The sequence below is a fragment of the Castor canadensis genome, chromosome 2 (assembly GCF_047511655.1).
Source record: "Castor canadensis chromosome 2, mCasCan1.hap1v2, whole genome shotgun sequence".
Classification (NCBI taxonomy): Eukaryota; Metazoa; Chordata; class Mammalia; order Rodentia; family Castoridae; genus Castor; species Castor canadensis.
In genome coordinates this window covers 86,701,923-86,724,607 of record NC_133387.1, presented here as the reverse complement: position 1 = coordinate 86,724,607, position 22,685 = coordinate 86,701,923, and the positions used below count along the sequence as shown (strand labels likewise).

The following is a 22,685-nucleotide window of genomic DNA, read 5'->3' as shown; positions in this document are numbered from 1 at the left end:
TGTAGGTTAATTCTTTTTGATCTAACCTTTTCTCTAGTTCCTGGTCCCCTTCTGTTGCCCTCCGTTGCTTTTAAGGTATCTGCTTTAGTTTCTCTGTGTTGAGGGCAACAAATGCTAGCTAATTTTTTAGGTGTCTTACCTATCCTCATGTCTCTCTTGTGGGCTCTTGCTGTTATCTTGTGATCAATATTCAATCCCCTTGTTGTGTTTGCCCTTGATCTAATGTCCACATATGAGGGAGAACATAGGATTTTTGGTCTTTTGGGCCAGGCTAACCTCACTCAGAATGATGTTCTCCAATTCCATCCATTTACCAGCGAATGATAACATTTTGTTCTTCTTCATGGCTGCATAAAATTCCATTGTGTATAGATACCACATTTTCTTGATCCATTCATCAGTAGTGGGGCATCTTGGCTGTTTCCATAACTTGGCTATTGTGAATAGTGCCGCAATAAACATGGGTGTGCAGGTGCCTCTGGAGTAACCTGTGTCACAGTCTTTTGGGTATATCCCCAAGAGTGGTATTGTTGGATCAAATGGTAGATCGATGTCCAGCTTTTTAAGTAGCCTCCAAATTTTTTTCCAGAGTGGTTGTACTAGTTTACATTCCCACCAACAGTGTAAGAGGGTTCCTTTTTTCCCCGTATCCTCGCCAACACCTGTTGGTGGTGGTGTTGCTAATGATGGCTGTTCTAACAGGGGTGAGGTGGAATCTTAGTGTGGTTTTAATTTGCATTTCCTTTATTGCTAGAGATGGTGAGCATTTTTTCATGTGTTTTCTGGCCATTTGAATTTCTTCTTTTGAGAAAGTTCTGTTTAGTTCACTTGCCCATTTCTTTATTGGTTCATTAGTTTTGGGAGAATTTAGTTTTTTAAGTTCCCTATATATTCTGGTTATCAGTCCTTTGTCTGATGTGTAGCTGGCAAATATTTTCTCCCACTCTGTGGGTATTCTCTTCAATTTAGAAACCATTTCTTTTGTTGAGCAGAAGCTTTTTAGTTTTATGAAGTCCCATTTATCTATGCTATCTCTTAGTTGCTGTGCTGTTGGGGTTCCATTGAGAAAGTTCTTACTATATCTACTAATTCCAGAGTATTTCCTACTCTTTCCTGTATCAACTTTAGAGTTTGTAGTCTGATATTAAGATCCTTCATCCATTTTGAGTTAATATTGGTATAGGGTGATATACATGGGTCTCGTTTCAGTTTTTTGCAGAGTGCTAACCAGTTTTTCCCAGCAGTTTTTGTTGAAGAGGCTGCCCTTTCTCCATTGTATATTTTTAGCTCCTTTGTCAAAGACAAGTTGGTTATAGTTGTGTGGCTTCATATCTGGGTCCTCTATTCTGTTCCACCGGTCTTCATGTCTGTTTTTGTGCCAGTACCATGCTGTTTTTATTGTTAATGCTTTGTAATATAGTTTGAAGTCAGGTATTGTGATACCTCCTGCATTGTTCTTTTGACTGAGTGTTGCCTTGGCCTCTTGTGTTTCCATATAAATTTAACAGTAGATTTTTCAATCTTTTTAATGAATGTTATTGGAATTTTGATGGGAATTGCATTAAACATGTAGATTACTTTTAGGAGTATAGACATTTTTATTACGTTGATTTTACCAATCCATGAGCATGGGAAATCTCTTCACGTTCTATAGTTTTCCTCAGTCTCTTTCTTCAGAAGTGTATAGTTTTCCTTGTAGAGGTCTTTCACATCTTTTGTTAGGTTTACACCTAGGTATTTGATTTTTTTTTTTGAGGCTATTGTAAATGGAATTGTTTTCATATATTTTTCAGTTTGTTCATTATTAGTGTATAGAATTGCTAATGATTTTTCTATGTGTTGATTTTATATCCTGCTACCTTGCTGTAGCTATTGATGGTGTCTAAGAGCTTCTGAGTAGAGGTTTTTGGGTCTTTATGGTATAGGATCATGTCGTCTGCAAATAGGGATATTTTGACAGTTTCTTTACCTATTTGTATTCCTTTTATTCCTTCTTCTTGCCTAATTGCTCTGGCTATGAATTCCAGTACTATGTTGAATAGGAGTGGAGATAGTGGGCATCCTTGTCTAGTTCCTGATTTTAGAGGGAATGGTTTCAGTTTTTCTCCGTTAAGTATAATGCTGTCTGTAGGTTTGTCACATATAGCTTTTATAATGTTGAGGTACTTTCCTTCTATTCCTAGTTTTCTTAGAGCTTTTATCATGAAATGGTGTTGGATCTTATCAAAGGCTTTTTCTGCAAAAAAATTGAGATGATCAAGTGGTTTTTGTCTTTGCTTCTGTTAATGTGGTTTATTGATTTTCATATGTTGAACCACCCCTGCATTCCTGGGATGAAGCCAACTTGGTCGTGGTGAATAATCTTTTTGATGTGTTCTTGAATTCGGTTTGCCATTATTTTGTTAAGGATCTTTGCATCACTGTTCATTAAGGAGATTGGCCTATAGTTCTCCTTTTTTGGAGGTGTCTTTGCCTGGTTTTGGGATAAGTGTAATAGTGGCTTCATAAAATGTGTTTGGCAGTTTTCCTTCCCTTTCTATTTCATGGAACAGTTTAAGGAGGGTTGGTATCAGTTCTTCTTTAAAGGTCTGATAGAATTCAGCAGAGAATCCATCAGGTCCTGGACTTTTCTTTTTGGGGAGACTCTTGATTGCTGCTTCAATTTCATTTTGTGTTATAGGTCTATTCAGGTGATTAATTTCCTCTTGGTTCAGTTTTGGATGATCATATGTATCTAGAAATCTGTCCATTTCTTTTAGATTTTCAAATTTATTTGAATATAGGTTCTCAAAGTAGTCTCTGATGATTTCCTGGACTTCCATGGTGTTTGTTGTTATCTCTCCTTTTGCATTCCTGATTCTACTAATTTGGGTTTTTTCTCTCCTCATTTTAGTCAGGTTTGCCAGGGGTCTGTCGATCTTGTTTATTTTTTCAAAGAACCAACTTTTTGTTTCATTAATTCTTTGTATGGTTTTTTTGGTTTCTATTTCATTGATTTCAGCTCTTATTTTTATTGTTTCTCTCCTTCTATTTGTTTTGGGATTTGCTTGTTCTTATTTTTGTAGGAGTTTGAGATGTATCATTAGGTCATTGATTTGGGATCTTTCAGTCTTTTTAATATATGCACTCATGGCTATAAACTTTCCTCTCAGGACTGCCTTTGCTGTGTCTCATAGGTTCCAGTAGGTTGTGTTTTCATTTTCATTGACTTCCAAGAACTCTTTAATTTCCTCTTTTATTTCATCAATGACCCATTGTTCATTAAGCAATGAGTTATTCAGTTTCCAGCTGTTTGCATGATTTTTGTCTTTACTTTTGTTGTTGAGTCCTAGTTTTATTGCATTGTGATCAGATAGTATGCCTGGTATAATTTCTATTTTCTTATATTTGCTGAGGCTTGCTTTGTGCCCTAGGATATGATCTATTTTGGAGAAGGTTCCATGGGCTGCTGAGAAGAACGTATATTGTGTAGAAGTTGGATGAAATGTTCTGTAGACATCAAGTAGGTCCATTTGCTCTGTTGTATATTTTAGATCTTGAATTTCTTTATTGATTTTTTGTTTGTTTGACCTATCTATTGATGATAATGGGGTGTTAAAGTCTCCCACAACCACTGTGTTGGAGTTAATATATGCTTTTAGGTCTTTCAGGGTATGTTTGATGAAATTGGGTGCGTTGACATTGGGTGCATATAGGTTGATAATTATTATTTCCTTTTGGTCTATTTCCCCTTTTATTAGTATGGAATGTCCTTCTTTATCTCGTTTGATCAATGTAGGTTGAAGTCTACTTTGTCTGAGATAAGTATTGCTACTCCTGCCTGTTTTCAGGGGCCATTGGCTTGGTAAATCTTCCAGCCTTTCATCCTAAGCCTATGCTTATTTCTGTCAGTGATATGGGTCTCCTGTAAGCAGCAAATTGTTTGATCTTCCTTTTTAATCTGTTTCGTCAAACGGTGCCTTTTGATGGGTGAATTAAGTCCAATAATATTAAGTGTTAGTACTGATAGGTATGTGGTGATTCCTATTCAATTGTCTTAGTTGTTTGAAGGTTTGATTGTGTGTACCTAATTTGAGGTTACTCTCTACTTTCTTCCTTTTTCTTTTCCTGTAGTTTGGTGCTGCCTGTCCTTTCATGGTTATGTTGGGTTTCACTTTCTGTGTGCAGAATCCCTTGCAGAATCTTTTGTAGTGGTGGCTTTGTGGTCACATATTGTTTTAGTTTCTGCTTGTCATGGAAGACTTTTATTGCTCTATCTAGTTTGAATGATAGTTTTGCTGGGTAGAGTATACTGGGGTTGAAGCTATTTTCATTCAGTGCCCGGAAGATCTCGCCCCATGCTCTTCTTGCTTTTAATGTTTCTACTGAGAAGTCTGCTGTGATTTTGATGGGTTTACCTTTGTATGTTATTTGTTTTTTCTCTCTTACAGCCTTCAATATTCTTTCCCTAGTTTCTGAACTTGTTGTTTTAATGATGATATGTCGTGGTGTGGTTCTATTTTGATCTGGTATGTTTGGTGTTTTGGAGGCCTCTTGCATCTGTATGGGATTATCTTTCTCTAGATTTGGGAAATTTTCTGGTATTATTTTGTTGAATATATTGCACATTCCCTTCGCTTGCACCTCTTCTCCTTCAATGCCCATGATTCTCATGTTTGGTCTTTTGATGGAGTTGGTGAGTTCTTGCATTTTCTTTTCACAGGTCTTGAGTTGTTTAATTGATAGTTCTTCGGTTTTTCCTTTAATTACCATTTCATCTTCGAGTTCTGAGATTCTGTCTTCTGTTTGTTCTCTTATGGTGGATTGGCCTTCTATTTTGTTTTGCAATTCTGTTTTGTTCTTTTTTCTGCGGTTTTCCATATCCTGGGTCGTTTCCTCTTTAATGTTGTCTATTTTTGTCCTGAGTTCATTTATCTCTTTATTAATCATGTTCCTTGTTTCACTTTGGTGTTTATACAGTGCTTCTATGGTTTCCTTTATTTCTTCTTTTGCTTTTTCAAATTCTCTATTTTTATTGTCTTGGAATTTCTTGAGTGTCTCCTGTACATTTTGATTGACCATATCCAGTATCATCTCTATAAAATTCTCCTTGATTACCTGTAGTATTTCTTCTTTTAGATTATTCTTGTGGGCTTCATTGGGTTCTTTGGCATAGTTTATCTTCATTTTGTTGGAGTCTGGATCTGAGTGTCTGTTTTCTTCATTTCCCTCTGGTTCCTGTACTAATTTTTTGCTGTGGGGAAACTGGTTTCCCTGTTTTTTCTGTCTTCCCGTCATTGCCCTGGGTGTTGTTATTGTCCCTGTACTGTGTGCGGTTAGGTATTTTCTTGCTTGTAATAATAACACTAGTGATATTTACATTGGAAGGGTGGTAGGAGATGGAAAGCAAAGAAGTTAAAGGAAAGGGGAAAAACAAATGAAGAAGTAGAAATAAAACAAAACAAAGAAACAAACAAGAAAAGTTTCAAAGATGAAAACAGGGAGAGACAGTGTACTAATCAACCATTAGCTGAAAAGGCATTCGAGCAACAGAGAGAAGATTGAAAATAAAAAATACAAAGAATAAAAATAAGAATAAAAACAAAAAATAAGTAAATGAAAAAAATATATATGAATAAAATAAAAAAAAATAAAAAAATCTCCAAGTTCAAATGCAATAAAGTTTCGTTCTTAATAATTTTGGTGTTTTCCCTCAGCCTCCAATCCTGGAGATGTTGCCTCAGTACAAAACCGCACAAAACAACAAAAACAACAAAAAAAAAACCCCAACAAAGTGTCCCCAAGTTCAAATGCAATACAGTTTCAGTAAGTTTTTCAGCATGCAGGTGTAGTTTGTTTGTTTTCTCTTCAAAGGTAGGGAGAGAGAAAGAATAGAGTCTGGAGACAGGTCTGTGAATGGCTCTCTGTGGCTGTTGCTTGCCTGCCTGCTGCTGTCAGCCTGCTGTAGCTGGAGGCGTTATTTATGCAGATCTCTGGGGTGAGCTTAGCACTCACCTGGCCAGGCAGGCTTTGTTTACTCAGAGTTCTGTGAGCAAGCCGCTGCTACAAGCTTTCCCCTTTCCAAGCACACTGGGGGGGGTGACACTGCACCCGCTTTCTCAGGCCTGCCTGCTCATGTGGGAAGTGGGTCTTCCCCCCTTTCCTGTGGAGTTCTCCTCCCACCGCTGCTTTTATAAGCTTTTCTGCTCCTGATTGCTGGGCATGTGCTGCTGCTCCTGCTGCTCAGCGTGTTTGTTTACAGCTCACGTGGGAAGTGGGTCTCCCGCCTCTCCTGTGGAATTTTCCTCCCTCTGCCACTCTCACAAGCTTTCCCGCTTGTGGTTGCTGGGCCCATGCCACTGCTCCCGCCCTCTCCGGCCAGGCCTGGCTTGTTTATTTACAGTTCTGCAAGGGATTCCCCTCCCCCCCTCTTCGGAGCTCAGGGGGCCCCACCTCTTTGCTATGTGTCTTTATTGTTATTGCTTATTACTCAGTTTCTCTTTTTTGCCTGGGTGGGGTCCGGTCTGTCCAGGGGGCTATGCTGATCTGGCCCAGGGTTGTCTGTGGGAGTACTGCATACCACTTAGCTTACCTTGTCTGCATCTTCCCAAACCATCTGGGCATGTGTGTCTGGCAGCCCCGGGAGCCCTCCTCATTTCTGTGTTTAACGTGAAGTGGAGATGCTCTGTGCAGGCTGGAGGTGTGGAAGGGTCAAAGTTTTGCCTCTTCTCAGTGGCCTTGCCTGCAAGGTGTGTCTCCAGCCTCTCTCCAAGATTTCATTTTAGGAAGCACGCTTTCTGCTTCCTCCCTCTAGCTGCCATCTTGGAATCTCTTCCCCCTTTTCTTTCATGTTGGAGTTGAACCCAGGGCCTTCCTTGCACATTATTAAAGAACATAACATAAGTGTAAAGAATCTAAAATATTTTGTGTAATAGGTAACTTATCTTAATTGTGTTTATAAATGATAACCTTATAGAGTTTATTGTTTAAATTGGTAAAGGGATATTATAGAAGTAGCAAACAGGAGAGATTGCTTAAAATTTTATGAATACTTTCTGAAGAACTAATAAATAGAATTTAGTTTGTTTGCACATTGTTGATATCTTTAAATGTGATTAGGTTATTAGTTTAAAAGTAGCACTTGCCGGGTGCTAGTGGCTCATACCTGTGATCCTCGCTACTTGGGATTGGGAGGATTGCAGATTGAGACCAGCCTAGGTAAATCCTTCAAAAACCTCATCTCCAAAATAACCTGAGCAAAATGTACTGGAGGTGTGGCTCAAGCAGTAAAGTGCCTACTTTGCAAGTGTGAAGCCCTGAATTCAAACCCCAGACCCACTACTCAAATAAAACCAAAACAAAAAACTAGCCCTCAAAAATTTTACAAATTAATAGCATCTGAATAACAGTTGACTCACACATTGAAAGAATGTTTGTAATAAAAAATGTTGTCTGTCCCTATTGAAAGTAATGTATTGAAATCAGTGTGTTCTAGGTCAATGGCTTCTAAGACTCCAGTTGGATTCATTGGACTGGGCAACATGGGGAATCCAATGGCAAAAAATCTCATGAAACATGGCTATCCACTCGTTATTTATGATGTGTTTCCTGATGCATGCAAAGAGTTTCAAGAGGCAGGTGAACAGGTAAGGTCTTTTCTTTAGATTTGCATATTTAGAAATGTGAGAACATGGCTGGGTACCAATGGCTCACACCTGTACTCTTAGCTACTCAGGAGTCAGAGATCAGGAGGATCAAGGTTCCGAGCCAGTCCCTGGCAGATAGTTGTTGAGACCCTTTCTCAAAAATACCCAACACAAAAAGGCCTGGTGGAGTGACTCAAGTGGTAGAGCACCTGCCTAGCAAGTGTGAGACCTGAGTTCAAACCCTAGTACCGCCAAAAACAAAACAGCAAAAAAAGATGCTCAACATCATTAGTCACCAGAAAAGTACAGTCAAAACCATGATTGACACTAAGATGACATGATTTACACTAAAATGACCAGAATTAAACAAATAAAAATTTTGGTTTTTTTATCGCGATGTTGAGAAATTGGAACTCTCATAAATTGCTGGAAAATTGTAAAATGGCACAGTCACTTTGGAAAAGTCTGACGGTTCCTCAAATAATTAAGCATAGAGTTCTGATATAACCTAACAGTTATGCTTTTAGGTATATATTTAAGAGAAGTGAAAACATGTATCCATACAGAAACTTGTATTTAATAGCATTATTCATAGTAGCCAAAAAATAGAAATGACTCGGATGTACATCAGTGAATGAGTAGATAAACAAAATATGTTTATCTATACAATGGAATGTTATTTAATAATCAAAAGAAATGAAAAAATCCTGGTATTTGCTTACCAGAGGTGAACCTAAAAATGCACTAACTAAAAGAAGTCAGTTACAAAAGACTGTGTACTATGAATTTCCACTTAAATGAAAGTCCGGAATAAGTAAATCTGTAGAGACAATAGGTACACTAGCTTCTTCAACCTGGGAAGGAGATAGAGGAGTAATAATTCGTGGATATTTGCTTCTTGAAACAGTTAAAAAATTGACTGGTGTTGATTGCACATACCTGTGAATATAATTAAAACCATCAGATTATCTGCTTCAAATGGGAAGATTGTAGGGTATGTAAATTATATCTCAATATAAAGTCATTGGAACAAATGGGTTGGGGATATACCTTAGTGATAGAGCGAAAGCTTAGCATGTACAAAAAGAAAAAGTATTTCCAACATTAAACATCAAACGAGCAAATAATCCAATTAATAAATGGGCAAATGAATTAAACAGATACTTCTCAGAAGAAGAAATACAAATGGCTAATAAACACCTGAAGAAATGTTCAGTATCCTTAGTCATAAAGGAAATGCATATCAAAATTACATTGAAATTCCATCTCAACCAGTCAGAATGCCTATCATCAAGAAAACAAAACTGACAGACACTGGTGGTAATTCTAGCTACGCACAAGGCAGAGATCAGGAGGATCGTGGTTCACAGTCAGTCCAGGCAAATGGTTCTTGAGACCCTATTCAGAAAATAACACAAAAAAGGGCTGGTGGAGTAGCTCAAGTGGAAGAGCACCTACCTAGCAAGTGTGCATTCTTGAGTTCAAAACCCAGTATCACAAAAAAGAAAGAAAGAAAGAAAGAAAACAAACAGTAACAAATGTTGATGAGGATGTATGTGTGTGTGTTTGGGGGGGTGTGAAGCCCTCATACCCTGTTGTGGTGGGAATGTAAATTGGTCCAGCCACCTTGGAAGTCACTGTGAATGTTAATTGAAAAGCTAAAAATGGACCTACCTTATGACCCTGCTGTAGTACTCTTGGCATATAACCAAAAAGTATAAATCAACATCCAAGAGGGATACCAGCATACCCATGTTTATCACAGTATTATTCACAATAGCCAAGTGGTGGAATCAGCCTAAGTACCTAATAACCAATGAGTGGATAAAGTAAATGTAACACACACATACACACACAACCGTTAGCCATAAAGAAGAATGACATACTGTTTGCAAGAAAATACTGAATGAAATAAGCCAAATTCAAGAAGCCAAGTACTGTGTTTTTTCATTCATATGTGTAATCTAGGTCTAAAATGATAAAAAAAATATGAATAATAATGGGACTTGAGTGCAAAAGGAACACTGGAGGGGGTTGTTCAATGGAAGACAGAGGGGAAATGGAGAGGGTAGGGAGTGAAGAGGATGAGATATGTTATTTATATATGAATGGAGCTAGCACAAAGAAACCAACCAAATATTGTTTTTAAAAGGGAGGGAGGCAGGTGCCAGTGGCTTATGCCTATAACCCTAGCTATTTGGGAAGACTGAGGTCAGGAGGATCAAGGTTCAAGGCCAGCCTGGACAAAAAAAAGTTGGTGAGACTCTATATCAATGGGAAAAAAGCCTGGCTTGGCGAGTGACAGTGGGAAGCCTAAACTAGTCAAATAGTGAGACCATATCTCCAAAATAACCAGAGTGAGAAAGGGTGGAGGTATGGCTCAAGTGGCATAGAGCCAGCCTAGCAAGCATGAAGTCCTGAGTTCAAACCCTAGTACCACAGACAAATCGGGGAGGGATAAGGAGGAGCTTAAGGAAATATAATAGAGGGGGGTGAGTTTGAGTTTGCTAAAAAATAATTGTGCCTACAGTTATATGAAATTTTCATATGAAATACCTACTACTATTGAATTCTAAAAAAAAAAAATTTCCAAGTCCTAACTCCTAGTACCTATGAATGTGACCTTTTTGGAAACAGGGTTTTTAAAAAGGTAAGTAAGTTCAAGATCTTACTTACCTCCTGAATATGGTATTCTCCTGAATTTAGGGTGGGCTCTAACTCCAACCTCAAGTGTCTTTCTAAGAGACAGGGAGGGAGAAGACTGAGATACAGAGAGGAAAGCCACGTGAAAATGCAGGTAGATTTTAGATAATGCTACAGCAAGCCATTAGAAGTTAGAAGAGGGGAAGAAGGAGCCTCTCTTAGAGCCTTGGGTGAAAGCATGGCCCTCCTGACACCTTGATTTCAGACTTGCACCCTCCAGAGCTGTGAGGGAATACATTTCTGGGGTTGTTTTCCTTGTTGTATTAAGCTTCTGCATTTGTGGCAATTTGTTGCTGAAGCCATGGGAAACTAATACAGCAAGTACTAGGACTCTATAAAATGATTTCCTGGGTTTGGAATCTGCCTTCACCGCTTAGTGTCTGTGCAATCTTGGGCAAGTTTTTTTTTTTTTTTTTTTTTTTGTGTTACTGGGGTTTGAACTCATGCTTGATAGGCAATCACTCTACCACTTGGCCCAAGCCCCAGCTCTTAAAATGCAAATACTTGTTGATAAATGATTTATGTTGGCAGCTTAAGAAATGTTTTAAATGGTAGCAATGTCATTTGAACAGTGTGATTTCCTAAGAGCACTAGTTTAAAAAGTAATACTAATTTGGATTGATAAGTTCTTTTTTTTTTTGGTAATAATCACTATACTTTTTTTCTAACACAGATAAAATAAGGCCCTTATAAATGTTTTTTAAATAAGGAAATATATTTTACTTTACATTGAAGAATGAGGGTTTTTTAATGAATGCATACCATGAGTGGTTATTTTATTCAATCAGCTATAATGAAAATATTTCTGAAGTGTTAAATTTAATTGCAAGATTTATTAAAGCAAACTACATTTAACATTTTTTGAATGAGTCAGTTCATTATTGCAATCAGGTATAATGCCCTACTAAATACATGGGTGGTAGGAACTTGTAGGGATATTTCATAAATGTCTACATTCACTACAGGAACAAAAACCCTTGCCATTTTCCTACTTGTAAAATCAATGAACAGAATGTAGGCATATGATTATGGTATAATAATACTCCTTTAGATAAAAGTAAGTGATTTTTTTTTTGCTCTCCATAAAATCATTTTCTTTTTTTGGTTGTTGGTTTTGATTTTCTGTTTTTTTTTTTTTTATTGTTTTATTATTCATATGTGCATACAAGGCTTGGGTCATTTCTCCCCCCTGCCCCCACCCCTGATAAGTTCTGATATATTAAAATGTCAAGTGTTATTATTTCATAGTTACAGTCTTAAAAAGTATTGGATAAGCCATGTGCCAGTGACTCATACCACTCAGGAAGCAGAGACCAGGAGGATTGCGGTTTGAGGCTAGCCCAGGCAAATAGTTCACAAAACCCTGTCTTGAAAATACACAACACAACACAACACAACACACACACACACACACACACACACACACACACACACACACACAGGGACAGGGCTGGCAGAGTGGCTCAAGTGGTAGAGCAACTGCCTAGCAGGCATGATCACCAAAAAAAAAGAAAAGTGTTGGATAAAAGAAAAATTTCATTCTACGATGGGGCAAAGACAAGACTTAGAATGAGATGGAAAAATGCATGTGAAAACTTTTAAACTTCATGCACAACAGTGTCCTGAGGGAATAAAGGTTAATAAAAGCCAGGATATATTTGAGTTGACATGTACATTTTAATGACAGGTGTCCACCTCCCCCCACTCATTCTCCTTCCCATGTTACTATTTAAGTGAAACCAATAAGGTAAAAGCCAAAGAAAACACATGGTTCTCCCCACCCCCAAAAGATTGCATAAAGGCAGCCTACTTGACTTCCAATGTTGACTGTGCTCTCAGTGGGAAATTTGCAGGGAACAAAAAGTTCCAAAATAGATATATCTAGTTCAAATAACAACCAGCTGGTTCTAAAGATCTTCAAAAAGTACTACATGTATATTAAGGAAATAAATTTCAACATCTTTAATATGCTTTACATGACTATTTAATCAGTTATTTATGTCTTTAAATATTAACCTATTCTGATAAGGCATTTATAATTGGTTTAATTTGTTAATTTATGGCCATAAAAATTTTGGTTTTCCTAATTCAGTATCCCTTTATTATGTCCTTGTTTCTGTTAGAATTTTAGATTTGACCTCAATGCATCATTTCAACTTTTAGCGTCTTTTTAAAGAATATAACTGGTGATAATCATCAGGTCTTTATACATTAGAAGTAAGGAATCAAAAAATTATGAATGTAGTGGTTTAAAAACATAAACTCTGGAACCAGACTGCCTAGGCCCAGATTTCAATTCTGCCACATGCTTAGCTGTTTGTCTTCAAACAGATTACTTAACTTCTTTTTAAATTTTCTCATCTTATAACGTATAGATAATAATAATACCCCTCTCTTAGTCCCAGAAACCCTGGCACATAGAAAGTACTATTACTGTCTGCAGCCATCCCACCTCAAACACCCTCGATCTCATCTGATCTTGGAAGCTAAGCAGGGTTGGGCTTGGTTAGTACTTGCAAGGGAGAAAATAGTACTACTGTTGCTGTTCCTACTAGTACCATGGTGGTGGTGGCTGTATCTATACCAAATTTTTTTACACTCAAGTTTTCCCCAACACTGCATGTATAAACACACTGCTGTCATGGCTGAGTCAATGAGTCCAAAGTGCTTTGAAAGAGAATTGTTGACGTATTTTTAAATGAAAGAATGGTGATAAAAATTAAAACCAAACTAGGAGATAAAGGTGACTTGACAGTAACCCTGCTTAAGGTTTTATTTCTCTCCCATTTTTATTTTATGGAAGATACTGTTTCTCTTTGTAACCTGTGCTTCATTTTCCTTGTCTAGGATTTTCTTTGAAGATGTTCTGATCTGTGCCAAAGATCCTGGGACCTATGTATCATTTCTAGTTGAACTAGGCTTAATTAAATCTTCTTTCGTTTTCTCTCTGAAAACTTGAAACCATTTTGTTGTTCCTGGTTTGAAAGACTGAGCATGTTTAGTTAAGTAAATCTGTTAGGATCTATTCTGGTATCCACTCAGGTCTTGTTAAATGAGGACTTTAAAAGCCTCTTGCTGAGTGGTCCCCATCACTGTTGACCAAATGTTTCAAGATGTAGGCATAAACTGTTTTTGTCAGTTTTTCATGTACAGTGTAATTTTCAAGTAATAGTGTGCTTTTCTACTTTGAATGATTAAAAACATAAGCGTGTCAAGTTTAACAAGGTCTTTTTTTTTTTGCAAGTTTCTCTTACCTACCTGGTTTACTTGGAAACAGTGCTGAACTTGACTTCAGTGACTTTTGTCTAGAAGAGATAGCAAGATTTTTCTCTTCATAGAAAGGAAAAGGGGACCAGGAACTAGAGAAAAGGTTAGATCAAAAAGAATTAACCTAGAAGGTAACACCCACGCACAGGAAATCAATGTGAGTCAATGCCCTGTATAGCTATCCTTATCTCAACCAGCAAAACCCCTTGTTCCTTCCTATTATTGCTTATACTCTCTCTACAACAAAATTAGAGATAAGGGCAAAATAGTTTCTGCTGGGTATTGAGGGGGGGGGGGAGCGGGAGGGGGTGGAGTGGGTGGTAAGGGAGGGGGTGGGGGCAGGGGGGAGAAATGAACCAAGCCTTGTATGCACATATGAATAATAAAAGAAAAATGAAAAAAAAAAAGAAATACACATCACATAAAAAAAAAAAAAAAAAGAAAGTTCCTAGGCAACAGTTGTCTCTTTCTAATGGATATGTAAAAACAAGGTATAGTTCCTTCAGATTACTTTTGGCCCTTCTTGTCTTTCGCCCTCCAGCATAGCAGATTTTGCCTTAACCGTTTCCAGTCCCCTACTCTTTCAATTACACACTTGCTGATGATGTACACTAGCATATGGATGAATCCAAGTTAAATCTAGAGAAACTGGCTTAAACGTGGGAACCAATCTCCTGTAGTCAAAGTTGAGATAATAGAAAAGTAGAGTCATTTTAATTCATAGTATTATAAGAATGGCACAGATAGAATTAGAAGGAGATATGTCTGGACAGCCTCAGCAGTCAGAGCAGAGTTAAGATCCAATCAGCCTGGCCAGTGACTGTACATAGTTGTAGAGGTGGAAGGCCTGCCTAATGTGAATCCTGGAAGTCTGTGCTTTTGTACGGAGTCACTGCAGATGCTTCTAGTACCATCAGCTCCTTTTCACAGGGGACTAACCTACCTACAATTTAAGGTTACTAAATATTAAAAATATTTCTAAGCTTCCTTCCTACTTTGGAAATAGAAACCCTTAATGATAATTTAAATCACTACTTTTTTATTTTGGTGGGACTGGGGTTTGAATTCAGGAATTCAGGACTTCACTCTTGCAAAGCAGGCACTCACGAAGTGGGCATTCTATCTCTTGAGCCACACCTCTAGTCTATTTTGATCTGGTTATTTTGGAAGTGGGGTCTTATGAACTATTTACTTGGGCTGGCCTTGAACCGTGATCCTCCTGATCTCAGCTTTCCAAATAGCTAGGATTACAGGCATGAGCCACTGATGCCTGGCTCCAAATCACTATTATACCAAATACTGGGAAGTTATTATCAGAGAGGTTAAGTGATTTGCACAAAATCACATATGATTTTGTGGCTAAGCTGCAAGTAAGCCTGGGTCTCTGACTTCCTCAAATTAGTGTTCCTTTTTTTGATCCATGCTGTCTTTGCTTATTCACTCAATTAGCATATGTAATTAAAGGGACTCTAATTAGTTTGGCTGCTAAAGGCTTTTGTGGCTGTAGTCAGATTGGCAGTGAGGTTGATTTTGAGTTGTGGCCAAATTTTGTTGGTTAGTTATTTCAGAGTTTTTGAAGTCATTACATTGATGGTGAGATTATTTAAATGTCTTTATTTGTTTAGAAAACATGCGTTTGTGGTACAAATTAGAGATTTACTATACTGTACCAAATATATGTAGTCACTAGATAGAGAGTAGTTGTGGCCAAGGTAGTGGCGACATTCCATCTATCACTATCAGTGTGTGTTTTTTCTGGGGCTGTGAGCTTTGACAGTACTTTACTGTATAATTGAGGGGTTAGCAGTACTCTGGCAAACCAAGCATCCTAAGAAGCAGATGCTAGGGATGCAGGGGGTTGGTGGACCACCCCATGTATTTGGCAGTTGGATGAATTGGTACTGCCTGTTCATAGGCATGAGACACTTGGAAGTGTGAAGCACTCTTAGATCTGTGAGCTAATTGTTGGTACCCTTCAGGGGATCTCTCAGAGGTTATCTATATGAAACTGAATTTCTTTCAGTGGAAGAGAACTCCCAATTCTTAAAAGGAAGCTTGAAATTGACTCAAACTTTAAGGCTTACTGATATCCCTGGGAAATCTAGAGATGGAACTACTGTAGAAAGAAAGGTCATTGAAATGTGTGATATCATTTTGTATTGTATTTACTTCATTTACGTGTGGTGAACAAATGGGGCACAGGAACCTATGTTCTTGAGATAGTCATGTAATAGAGAGTTATGACTCTTACAACCTTCTTATCTCTTCATTGTACTGAACTGACTGAGCTGTGCTTTCTCCTTCCCTGCTTCCTCCCTCTCTCCCTCCCTCTCTGTCCCTCTCTTCTTGTCTTCCCTCCCTCCGCCCCAGAGACTGGGTCTTACTGTGTAGCCTACACTGGCAATTTGCTGTGCAGCCCAGGCTAGCTTCAAACCCATGATCCTCCTACCTCAGTCTCTTCAGTGCTGGGATTACAGATGAACATAACTACATCCAACCTTGAGCTGGGTTTCTCTTAAGTAAACTTGAACTGTTACCAGGAAATTGTTGCTTCTTTTTAAATCTCAGTATTTATTTGTGTTTAGGAAAAGTTTTAATGTAGTTTAAATATTTGTGACTTGAGGGATTTTACATTTTTGGAATTATTTGTGGCAAATCTTTAGATTGAGATACTGGAAAAGAGGATATTTTTTGTTCTAGGGGCTGAGATATTTAATATATTCCCTATTCTATTAATACACAAAGTTCTAGGATACTTGATTTATGAAATTTTAATTCATAATTTTTTCTTTTTTGTCAATTCTGGGTTTGAATTCAGGGCTTTGTGCTTGTTAGGCAGGTGCTCTACTACTTGAGCTACATCCCCAGCCCAAATTGTATGAAATTTTAGAGAATTATTTGCAAAAATGTTTTATTAAGTTTGATTTAGAAGCTGATAATCTCTTTCTTTTTTTGCTTTTTTGGTTTTACCTAGGTTTGAACTCAGGGTCTCACTCTTGTTTGGCAGGTGCTGTACCACTTGAGCCACTTTACCAGCCCAAAGCTGATAATCTCTAATGGAAGTTTGAAATGTAATTACTTCTAGCTCATAATATTTAGATTATACACTATGTTTGGTTTTCCATTCTTTCACACACACATCAGACACACATAAAAGATAAAAAAGAAAATGTTCTGTAAACTTCCACCACATGAAAAGCAAAAGACATTCCCATTTCTAAGAGGCCTACTCATCATTTCATGTTTTCTAGAAAGAAATATGTCAGTTTCCACAAATATAATGTATGTAGGATTTTTGTATATGTAAATCTTTCTGGAGAGAGGTCTTCAGATACCTATCAGATAGTCCTTTGTCTTTTTTTTAAATAGAGAAAAGGCATTAGAGAAACTTGGGAAGCAGGGATGTTGATTCCTTCTACTGAAGGAGAATTTGAGTCAGAGTGAGCTCCTGATCTCTTCTTACCTCTTTGGTTGCCATCTAGCTGGCCAGGTGTATCAACATGTATGTTTGAGGGAAAGTGTGAGCTGAGGGCGTGGGGAGAAGGTGAGGAAGAGTGCATGTATGCATGTGTGCACCCACACGTAACAGAGAATGGCAGAGCAACTTTACAGTATGTTTGTGGTCATTTTAAAGCAGAAATGAGGGTTGAGAGGGTGCCTTGACACCTATTTATGTGTCTGTCTTGTGTATATAGTTTCCACATGAGTTTGGGTAACTCTGCCAGTGTTCCTGGTGGTCAACTCTCAGTCATGGCAGTAAGTGCTCATGTCCTTTTCTTGACCTTTTTCATGAAACTGTGTGATATATTTTTTTTCCTTTGGCCCGAAAACAGAAACTGGAGGATGGTGGTGATTGGCATGAGATTTTGCTAGGGATTTTGTTATTCATTGAGTCACTAGTGAATCCTATAGTTGGGCTTAGCTCTGTTGTATTAGTATATTTTTCTTGTCAAAGCATATAGAGTAGAACCTTGGTATGTATCTACAGGAACATGGTTCCAAGGAGACAGTTCCCAGATACCCAGGAAAAACCCTCAGTGCTCAGGATGCAGAGTTAGGTGCTGTACTGTGGAAGCTTGGTTCATTTTTTTCCTTAACGCCACCCAACTTCGCTAAAAACACACCACTTTTCAATAAATGTCAGATTTTCACTTTATCACTTCAATTAAGCATATTCACTTTTACCTTGCTTTGGGGCATCATTTGCTTGTTAGGCATATTTTCACAAAATTAAGGGCAGGGAAACACTTAGCAGATCACACAGGATTTAAACACTATAGACAATAATGCAGGACTGACTGACTGCTTCTCTGTGTCAGCTGAGCTTCATAATACATATATGGGAATTAAAAATTATTTTGAAATTTCTTTTGATTTTTAGAATTTATTAGTTTGGGTTGTGCTTGATCAAAGCTCTGTGTAATAAATCTGTGAATAAAGTGAGATTACTGTCTACTGTTTAAGAATCCTGTTTAGAAGAACCCCCGAGCAATGCATCTATTCCCAAGACTGTTGGGTTTTGCCCTTAACCCATCAATTCCCTTCACACTTTTGTATATAAACAGTAGATTTGATTCCACAGAAACTGTTTGTGTACAAGAAATAGACTCTGTTTTAGATAGTAAGCTTTTTTACTTTTTTTGTCATTTGTAAACACAGATTGGTTTTTATGTAGTGTCGCTGTTATAAGTATGCATTTAAAAAGTGGTTCCTACTTATGCTCTGGAAACTACTTACATTTTCATTTAAATAATGTGCCTTTGCAATTTTTTTTTTAAAGGTAGTATCTTCCCCAGCAGATGTAGCCGAAAAGGCTGACAGAATTATTACAATGCTGCCCACCAGTATCAATACAGTAGAAGTTTATTCGGGAGCAAATGGAATTCTGAAGTATGTATTTCTGAACTATAGATATTTTCTTGTTATGATACTTTGTTAGAACTATTAGGAAATTACAATTGTGTTTGCTAAACCTTTCTACACTGTTTTCCTATTTCATAAGGTGAACAGTGTGATTTCTTTCTCATTGTAAAGGGTTTATTTTTTCACAGAAGTCAAGTATGTGACTTTTGGGAATAAGGGTGTTTCTTTGCTTCTTTCCTTTAACTCTTTCATTTAACTTACCCTTTCATTGGTAATATGTTTAAGAGAATTTTAAAGCTTGCATGTTAAACTGTATCACTATTAAAAGTGTAATTTTCTTATAGCTTATAGAAATTTAGAAAAAACTTTCTATGAAAAATAAAACCAAATGTTGGAAAGAGCACTTGTTATTTAACATTTTATTATATAATGAAAAGTTATTGTGTGTCCTCTGGGTTAGTACATCTGTAGTAAGAACTCTGGGAAGTTGGAATTAAAGGTTAGCAGTAGCTCTTTAAATAAAATATAATTTAGTTCAGAGGTTCTTAGCCACTGCCTATCTTTCCTGACTCTGACCCTTTTGGTTAATTACTGCTTACTGCCAAATCCTCCTGGCTATGTTAGGATGATAGGGTTGATTTCCCTCTTCTGGTCTTATAGTTCCTATTCCTACCTTATTTACTGAATTTTAGCAAAGAGCTAGTACAAACTAGTAGGCCCTATAGACACATAAAGGGCAAAAAGAAAAGTTTAATTTCAGGAAACTGTTACATATGAAAGTCCTTTTTTTTTTAAATTGAATTGCTTTGGAAAACTAAGTTGGAAGCAAAAGACACTTGGACATTAGGCAGAAAACTGATAAGGTAAATGTTTAGATTTCTAGGATGGTTGAAAGGCATCCATTTTGGATAGAGCTGGCAGGCCCACAGTGCGTGTGGTCCTGAGGTATCCTGGCTGACTCATTACCTAGTCTATTTTTGTCATGGCCCTGCTTTACCTCTCAAGGAAAAGTTACTGAAAACTTGTGTGGAGACACACCCTACATTTATTAATATCCTTTACTTTGGAGGATGGTGGCCAACTACCAGACCAATTTTGTCCAGAATGCTTTGAAGGAGTTTGACGTTATGTTGAAACATAATTTGTCTCTCTTGGATAATTCTTTATTTTCTTCTGGGTCAGGATCATTTCCCCACACCCAGTGTGTATGAAATTATTAAGGAGATTTCCCGTTTGTTTTAAAATTTAAAATCTTAAAAAAATACCAAAATCTCTAGGTGCTGATTTGCTCACGCCTATAATCCTAGCTACTTGGGAGGCTGAGATTGGGAGGATCCCATTCAAGGCCAATCCAGGCAAACAGTTCAAGAGACCCCCATCTTCAAAGTAATCATAGAAAAATGGACTGGAGGTGTGGCCTAAGAGATAGAGACCTGCTTAGCAAGCTTGAAGTCCTGAGTTAAAAAACCCCCAGTTCCTCCCTGAACAAACAAATCCTCCCAAATCATGGAAGACTGAAAAACTTCTTATTTTTTAGGTTAAAGTGAAAGCTACATACTGAGATAATATGATGTAGTAGTTTGCTGTGTTTCTTCCATGGAATATACCCAAGCATTGCATTTGAACTGAATAATTCATATGTTTAGAATTGTTGCTTAAATCATTTTTGTGCTATTTTTTTCCTGTAGGAATATTTTACTTTTTTTTCATATTTATTTACTTACTTGATGGGACTGGGGTTTGAACTCAGGGCTTCTTGCTTGCAAAACAGATGCTTTACCATTTAAGTCACACCTCCTATTTTTCTTTTTTAGGAGTTTTATCAATGATTTTTTTTTCTATACTCTCCTTTAATATTTATTGAGTTCTGATTCTCCAGTCATGATTCTGTGTCCTGTGGGTTAGTACTGCGGTTTGAACTCAGGGCCTTGCATTTGCTAGGCAGGCTCTCTACCACTTACACCATTCCACCAGCCTGCCATTGTTCTTTTCATAAATTATAATTTAGGTCAGAGTTCTTAACCTTTCAAAGTAGGCATTACCTAACAGATAATAAAGAAAGTATGTAAGTACGTATTCCTCACTGCCATTTAAATATTTATGTAAAATATGATACTTAGAAAGACTGCATGCCCCTTTTCTCCAAATATGTATTTTAATTTACCACAAAGAATAAAAACTTTGTGAAATTTCCAGATTCATTCCTGTATTTTTCTTTCTACCTGTTTGATATTTTATTTTGTGTTTTAAAAAGTTTTCAATTATAAAAAGATATACTATCCTGAAGCAATGGCTAGATTTCAGTTGCTTATGTTTATTCTATATAGTGGAAATGATGTAGATATGTGAAATTTGCAGTATAACTTGTTAAGGATAAATTTTTTAAGATTCAGTGACTTTACATACCAAAATTTAAATTCTATTAAATAAAATACCCCTTTAAAGTTAATAGGTGTTTTAAGTTGCTTACATTGTAGCTTTACCTGTATTAGTCTGGTTAGTGTGTACTTTACATGTAACCAGAATTTATATGATGGAGTGTATTAGATTTTTTTGATCTGTTTGGAAGAATATGGGTTTACTTTGAAATATAATTGATCTGGAAGTAAACATGAGATTTTTGAACCAGTTCTAACTAATAATGTATTTAGTACTAAACCAGTGACCTCCTTGATGTCTCGCAACTTTTAGCTGATTCTGTATGTTCTGTAGGTAGTTATATGAAACGTTTATTCAAAGTTATAAACTTTAAATATTTTTATTTACCTAGAAAAGTGAAGAAAGGCTCATTATTAATAGATTCCAGTACTATTGATCCTGCAGTTTCAAAAGAATTGTCAAAAGAAGTTGAGAAAATGGGAGCGGTTTTCATGGATGCCCCTGTTTCTGGTGGTAAGTGGTAGCTAAAATATATACACACTTAATAATGTTTGTCGCAAGTAACCATGGTTTTATGCTATTAGTTATTTTTAGACCTGTTAAAGGATTTTTAATTTCTCATTAAAAATAAAAACAAACCAAAATTGGCATGATATTTAGTACTCTGTCAAGATACATGGCTGGTTCTAAATTCATGTGAAAGGATGTTACAGCTTTGAAAAGCTATGAATTTTTGGTCCAACTATTGTGATAGAGAAAGATCAGGTTCTAGACATTTGCTTTTAAGAACTAATTCAAGAAAAATAATTAGCTTGACTGATCCTGTAACTTAAAGAAACTGAAGAAGTGATTAAAAAAAAAAATCATTCCACAGGGAAACATTAGGCCCAGATAGTTCTACAATTGCTAGCAAAATTCAAGAAGAGCATTAAGCCGATGGCCAGTGGCTCACGCTTGTAATCCTACCTACGTGGGAGGCTGGAATTGGAAGGATCGAGGTTTGAGGCCAGCCCAGGCAAATAGTTTATGAGACCCAGCTCCAAAAATAGCCAGAGCAAAATGGACTGGAGGTGTGGTTCAAGTGGTAGAGCACCGCAATGCCCTGAGTTCAATCTCCAGTTCCACAAAAAAAAAAAAAAATCATCAAGAGTTCATATGTGCTTTTCCAGACAATAGAAAATGAGAAATACTTCCCAGTTTATTGTACAAAACCTGTAACTGATTACTGAAACCAGAAAGAAATAATAGGAGAGAAATTATATGTTGTATATTTTCAGGCATGAATATAGTAGTAGAAACTTTTTAAAAAGTATATTCGCAAACCAAATCCAACCATGCATAAGAGAGATCAAATGGTGCAAACCAACTTTGGTTTATCCCGTATATACAGAGGTGGCCTAATATTAGAAAAATCTATAAATGTAATTCACTACTTAATGTAGTTACAAGCCATAGGAAAGATGAGGAGACCCACTAATGAAATTCTAAAACTTTTTATTCTGTCAAATAATAACAGGGTCTAGGTATTTGGGAATGGTAGGGTTACAGATATGATTTTCTGTAATTTCCAAATTTCCCCAAATTACTATATAATCAAAACTTCCCTCTCCCTCCCTCTCTCTTTCTCTCTTTCTCTCTCTCTCTCTCTCTCTCTCTCTCTGTCTCTCTACATATATATATATATACACATACACATATATACATATATATGTAGCAGTATACAACAGAATAAGGATTTCATTCCCATTGTATTAAACTTGATTGTGACTGTTAGAATTAAAAAGTAAGATAGAATAATTTAAATCAGTTCCTATTTTTTCTCACAAAGAACTTAGTGATCTTATTTTT

The 22,685-nt window shown here is 36.9% G+C and overlaps 1 protein-coding gene across 2 annotated transcripts in view; it reads left to right on the top strand.

Annotated features, from left to right (window-relative positions):
- Positions 1–22,685, top strand: part of Hibadh (3-hydroxyisobutyrate dehydrogenase) — a 116,443-nt gene that overhangs the window by 18,702 nt on the left and 75,056 nt on the right. Inside the window, exons 2-4 of one of the 2 annotated variants that reach the window (XM_020180034.2) lie at positions 7,465–7,625; positions 18,376–18,485; positions 21,229–21,350. In XM_020180034.2, the coding sequence (XP_020035623.1) occupies positions 7,465–7,625; positions 18,376–18,485; positions 21,229–21,350 (393 nt within the window). The remainder of the gene's footprint in view (positions 1–7,464; positions 7,626–18,375; positions 18,486–21,228; positions 21,351–22,685) is intronic. The other variant, XM_074065189.1, reaches the window with a different exon arrangement.